General features: G+C 48.8%; 1 protein-coding gene across 1 annotated transcript in view; it reads left to right on the top strand.

The window, feature by feature from the left end:
- The first annotated feature begins 280 nt into the window (after positions 1-280).
- LOC135873453 (Y+L amino acid transporter 2-like) overlaps positions 281-6,000 on the top strand; it is a 31,473-nt gene continuing 25,753 nt past the window's right edge. Inside the window, 3 exon segments of the mRNA XM_065397953.1 lie at positions 281-316; positions 319-351; positions 509-1,016. Coding sequence (XP_065254025.1) covers positions 281-316; positions 319-351; positions 509-1,016 — 577 coding nt within the window.

Below are 6,000 nucleotides of genomic sequence, written 5' to 3'. Positions count from 1 at the left end.
CAGTCTTGAGCAGCATAACACTTATGTATGTAATTAAATCTTGGTGGTGGCACTTTCAAAAAAGCCAGGTGCTCTGCATTTTCTGATAGCAATCATAAGCTCTGGTCATTTTGTCATATGCTGTGCAAAACTCCTGTTTGGAACTTGCTTTTGGTAATAGGTTATTAAGAGTTCACAGATTGGCCCAACAAAATCAGTTCACTCTAACTTTTCCCTTTTTATTTCCAGTACTCAAATGGACAAACTTTAGGGATAGTAAATAGTTCATTGAAGTGGCACCATGTTGCTGATGGAAGAGAGACAGAATCTGAAATTTCACAGTGTTGTAATTGTAGGAGTCCTACCAATAAGGTAGATTTTGTTTTTTAATCAAAATTAGCCTACCGATAAGGCCCTACCAATAAGTACTGAGCATGATGGTGGATTCTGTTAATCCAGTTAATCACAGAGTTAATCACATATGTGATATGCATTAAAAAACTGTCTCTTTCTCATTACTCATTTTCAGGTAATGTCAGGCTCCTGGATCAAATGCTGTAATAAAAAAAACTCATCCAAGAATGGAGTACATGAAACGGACAAAGCGGCTGAAAATGTGCAAGAAAAAATGAAGATGAAACAAGAAATTACTTTGCTTAATGGTGTTTCTTTAATAGTAGGGAACATGATTGGTTCTGGGATATTTGTGTCACCCAAAGGTGTTTTGATGTATAGTGCCTCCTATGGACTCTCACTATTCATTTGGGCCCTTGGTGGGATCTTTTCGTTGTTTGGAGCTTTGTGTTATGCTGAACTGGGAACATCCATTGTTAAATCAGGAGCTAGCTATGCCTATATACTAGAAGCTTTTGGTGAATTCACAGCCTTTATCAGATTGTGGTCTTCCTTGCTAATTATTGAACCAACAACTCAGGCTGTAATAGCAATTACATTTGCTAATTATATTGTTCAACCAATTTTTCCATCCTGTGAGCCACCATACGAAGCAGTCAGGTTGATTGCAGCTGCTTGCATCTGTAAGTAAAGTTGTGATTGGTAGAAATGAATTAATTTAATGCAGGTACTCATAAAAGCCTTGTCAGATTACCCTCCCCCTTAATTTTCTGTGAAAATAACAATTTTTTACCTAGGACAAATTCATAAGAATGTATTCTCTGTCTTCTGGATTGATTTTTTGTGGGATATGGGGTTGGTAGTGGGAGTTGGGGGGCAGGAAGGGAGGGTTTCCAACATTTTGGCTGAGAGACACTATGATTGGTGATAGAAAAGAAAACATTTTGCTATGGATCAAGAGCCTGACCCAAAGCCTGCATTGAAGTCCATGGGAAAATTCCCTTTGGCTTCAATGGGCTTTTAAATGTTCACATATCCTCAGATAAATCAGTAACTGCTTGTGAGTGAAAACTGGTTAAACACTGACATCCTTCCTTAACCCCTCCCAACCAACCAAAAAAATAATAAAATCTTAAAAAATAAAATAAAAACCAAAAGCTCTACCTCAAGCAGAGTTTTGACCCCCAAAAGGTAGAAGTGCCGGACACTCCATGAAGTCCACTAGGGACTTTGCTGTTGCTATGGATTTTAGGTGGAAGCCTGGAAGGTAAATGTAGGTACATAGGACTGGAAGGGACCAGCATTGAGTCCCATCCTCTGCTATCCAGGTGCTCAGATACTACAGTGGTGGATGGTGGTATAAAACCTTATGAGCCACATACACAGAACTGTGTATAATCTATGTGCTGCTCTTGGTATATGCAACAGCATGATCAATTGTCCATGAGGCAAGACAGAGCATTCCCTAAAAGACATCTGACACAGCTAGTGTATATTGAGTAATGAGTATAACAGAGTAGTCTATGCTGTGAATTCTGAGAAAATGTCTCCTCTGCAATTAATCCTGTTTATACTTTTAACACTCCCCATTGAGGCAGACAGGAAGTTAACTTCTGAAAAACAGAGACCATGATTTACACTGCCGTCCTCCTCATTCTTCAGTATTCTAAATATCTAATTTATTAGAAAGTAGATCTATTCTAATATATTTTATTAGCTTAACTGTGATTTAGAGCAGTGCTTCTCAAAGCCAGTCCGCCGCTTGTTCAGGGAAAGCCCCTGGCGGGCCGAGCCGGTTTGTTTACCTGCCACGTCCACAGGTTCGGCCGATCGTGGCTCCCATTGGCTGTAGTTCACTGCTCCAGGCCAATGGGGGCTGCGGGAAGCGGCGCGGACCGAGGGATGTGCTGGCCACCGCTTCCTGCAGCCCCCATTGGCCTGGAGCGGCGAACCGCAGCCAGTGGGAGCCACGATCGGCCGAACCTGCAGACGCCGGGGCTTTCCCTGAACAAGCGGTGGACCGGCTTTGAGAACCACTGATTTAGATCATCTCCATACTTGCACACACGGGATCTATTTCTCTCTCCCCAGATGGAACCTGGTATTGTTCCATAAACTACTAAATGGGAGGTGGGGAATGGTGTTTAATTACAGCAGTTTCTTTAAGCATTCATTTTGGATTCTGTCTGAGTGATTTTTGCTGTATTCCTCATGTGGATCAGTTGCTCTGTTTTGTAACACCATTAGTTACAATGTGCTGCTATCCCACAATCTGCATGGTTTTTAAATAAAATAAAGATCCTGAAAGTGAACGGATACATCAACAATCCTAAATCAAATATTTTTCAGTGGTCAAATAATTTCAAGTGGGGGGAAAAGACTCTTTATTCACTTGAGCTAACTTTAAAAGCTACAATTTTTCACCTAGAGCAGCCTCCTTTTTGGGGAATTACATTCATAGAAATCTACAACTCTAAGTGCTAGAGGATATTAAAAGAATGAGAGGTGGGCAAACTGTGGCCCGTGGGACCCTCCTGCCCGGCCCCTGAGCTCCTGGCCCGGGAGGCTAGCCCCTGGCTCCTCCCCCGCTGTGGCCCCTCCCCTGCTGTCCCCCCTCCCCCGCAGCCTCAGCTCACTGCGCTGCTGGTGCAATGCTCTGGGCAGCAGGGCTGCAGAGCCACAGCCTGACCTGGTGCTCGGTGCTGCGCGGTGGCATGGCTGGCTCCAGCCGGGCAGTGCGACTGCCTGTCCTGGCGCTCGGTGCTGCGCGGTGGCGTGGCTGGCTCCAGCCGGGCAGTGCGGCTGCCTGACCCGGTGCTCTGTGCTGCGCGGTGGCGTGGCTGGCGCCAGCCGGGCAATGCGGCTGCCTGTCCTGGCGCTCGGTGCTGCGCGGTGGCGTGGCTGGCTCCAGCCGGGCAGTGCGACTGCCTGTTCTGGCGCTCGGTGCTGCGCGGTGGCGTGGCTGGCTCCAGCCGGGCAGTGCGGCTGCCTGTCCTGGTGCTCTGTGCTGCGCGGTGGCGTGGCTGGCTCCAGCCGGGCAGTGCGGCTGCCTGTCCTGGTGCTCGGTGCTGCGCGGTGGCATGGCTGGCTCCAGCCGGGCAGTGCGGCTGCTTGTCCTGGTGCTCTGTGCTGCGCGGTGGCGTGGCTGGCTCCAGCCGGGCAGTGCGGCTGCCTGACCCGGTGCTCTGTGCTGCGCGGTGGCGTGGCTGGCTCCAGCCGGGCAGTGCGGCTGCCTGTCCTGGTGCTCTGTTCTGCGCGGTGGCGTGGCTGGCTCCAGCCAGGCAGTGCGGCTGCCTGACCCGGTGCTCTGTGCTGCGCGGTGGCGTGACTGGCTCCAGCCGGGCAGTGCGGCTGCCTGACCCGGTGCTCTGTGCTGCGCGGTGGCGTGGCTGGCTCCAGCCGGGCAGTGCGGCTGCCTGTCCTGGTGCTCTGTGCTGCGTGGTGGCGTGGCTGGCTCCAGCCGGGCAGTGCGGCTGCCTGACCCGGTGCTCTGTGCTGCGCGGTGGCGTGGCTGGCTCCAGCCGGGCAGTGCGGCTGCCTGACCCGGTGCTCTGTGCTGTGCGGTGGCGTGGCTGGCTCCAGCCGGGCAGTGCGGCTGCCTGACCCGGTGCTCTGTGCTGCGCGGTGGCGTGGCTGGCTCCAGCCGGGCAGTGCGGCTGCCTGTCCTGGTGCTCTGGCCAGTGCAGCTGTAGCGCCGCCAGCCACCAGTGCTCCAGGCAGCGCAGTAAGGGGGCAGGGAGCAGGGGGGGGAGGTTGCATAGAGGGCAGGGGAGTTCAGAGTGGTGGTCGGGGGGTGTTGTGGTCAGGGAATGGGGGGGCCGGATGGGGCAGGAGTCCCGGGGGGGGGGGCGTCAGAGGGTGAGAAGCAGGGGGGGTCAGATGGGGGGCAGGGTCTGGGCCACACCTGGCTGTATGGGGAGGCACAGCCTCCACTAACGGGCCCTCCATAAAATTTTGGAAACCCAATGTGGCCCTCAGGGCAAAAAGTTTGCCCGCCCCTGCTCTAATTGCTTTCTCTGCTGAAACAAAGGGAGATGGTAAAGGAATAAAAATTATTTTCTAGATCTTTCCCAATACAGATGTGTAAGAGTAGGTGGCTTTCACAGCATTTAATCTGTCCATATGCAAATATAGGACCCTGGAATTTCAATTATGTCCCAGATGCTAAGGCCCCATTGCAATGCCCATTGGAGTCAATGGGAGTTCATCCATTCACTTCATTCAACATTGGATCAGTTCGAAATGAGGAATTCATTTGTTAAAATAGCAAAACTTTGGGGGTTCAGTTCCTTACTATTAAAATTTCCATACCCTGATCAAGTAGAGTTCCTGATTCCACTCTTTTACAGACATAAAAAGAGGGAGAAAATAAGGTGGGAAAGAGTTAGATTTGGATCTAAAATATGAGACAGTTGAGAGAGATGTTTGGTTTGGCAGTTGAAATATATAATTTGATGCTTGGCATTGTCACGGTCTTAGCTACTAACTCTGTCAAAGCAAATGTTCCCTTCTAGGAATAAGGAATACTGTAAGTTACCAGTGCCTAGATGGTGATTTTAGATTATAGAGAATGGAATCCTATTTTAATGTGCACACCACATTTGTTAATAGAGTGGGCTTTATAGAAATCACTCAGATAGATATGTTTCAAATTGGACCCTACTCTGACATTAAAAAGGTGTTTGTCTTAGAACAATTCACTGTAAAATCTAATATTTTTTAGACCAAGAGCCTGTTACCACTGCATTACTCCAGTTGTGTGCCAATGTGTAACACCATTGATTTCATTGGCATCACAGTACTTGCATCTGAAGAAGTGAGGTTCTTACCCACGAAAGCTTATGCTCCCAATACTTCTGTTAGTCTTAAAGGTGCCACAGGACCCTCTATTGCTTTTTATTGATTTCATTGGCATCACAGTGGTATATAAAAGAGAAATGCCATGGTGTATCAAACCTCAAAGGGCACAGTAGTCTCACTGAAATCAACAGGACTACTCACAGTAATAAAGGTAAGCATGTGTGTAAGTGTTTACAGGATTGGAGTCTTATATATTGGATACTATTTTCACCATTGTAAAGAATAATTTTTAAGTTGCAATATAATTTAAATGGCTGTAATAGCTTTCCCCCCATTTAAAACTAAAGAAAAGTGAGGTGTGGATGAAAGGGTAAAACCCTGGAGCAAAGCCCAAATGAGAGAGATTTTCTGAGAGAAAATTATGTCAAAAAAGGCCTACTAAAGGCTACAGAAAAAGGAATCCTTGTCCCTAGCCAGTGCTCCAGGGTACTCTACACCACATAGCCAGCTGCTGTTGAGTTGAGGGAAGAGTCAGTTAGCCCTGCTGCTCGTCTCTAACTTTGCTGATTCATGCTATGTGCCCACATCCCCTAATCATCTCCATTTCGCAGCGCTGAATTGTACGGTGTCACCTCCTCTACGTCTGTGTGTTCTCTTCAGGGCCGGCTCCAGCATTTCTGCCGCCCCAAGCAAAAAAAAAAAAGCAATTGGGGAAAAAGAAAAAAAAGCCGCGATTGGCGGCGGCAGTTCAGCGGCAGGTCCTTCACTCCTAGAGGGAGTGAGGGACCTGCCGCCCCCGAATTGCCGCAGGTGCCGCCCCTCTCCCTTGGCCGCCCCAAGCACCTGCTTGTTAAGCTGGTGCCTGGA

This window comes from Emys orbicularis, chromosome 2 (genome assembly GCF_028017835.1).
Source record: "Emys orbicularis isolate rEmyOrb1 chromosome 2, rEmyOrb1.hap1, whole genome shotgun sequence".
Classification (NCBI taxonomy): Eukaryota; Metazoa; Chordata; order Testudines; family Emydidae; genus Emys; species Emys orbicularis.
The sequence above is the reverse complement of the archived record's forward strand: the minus strand, read 5'-3'. Positions and strand labels throughout refer to the sequence as shown.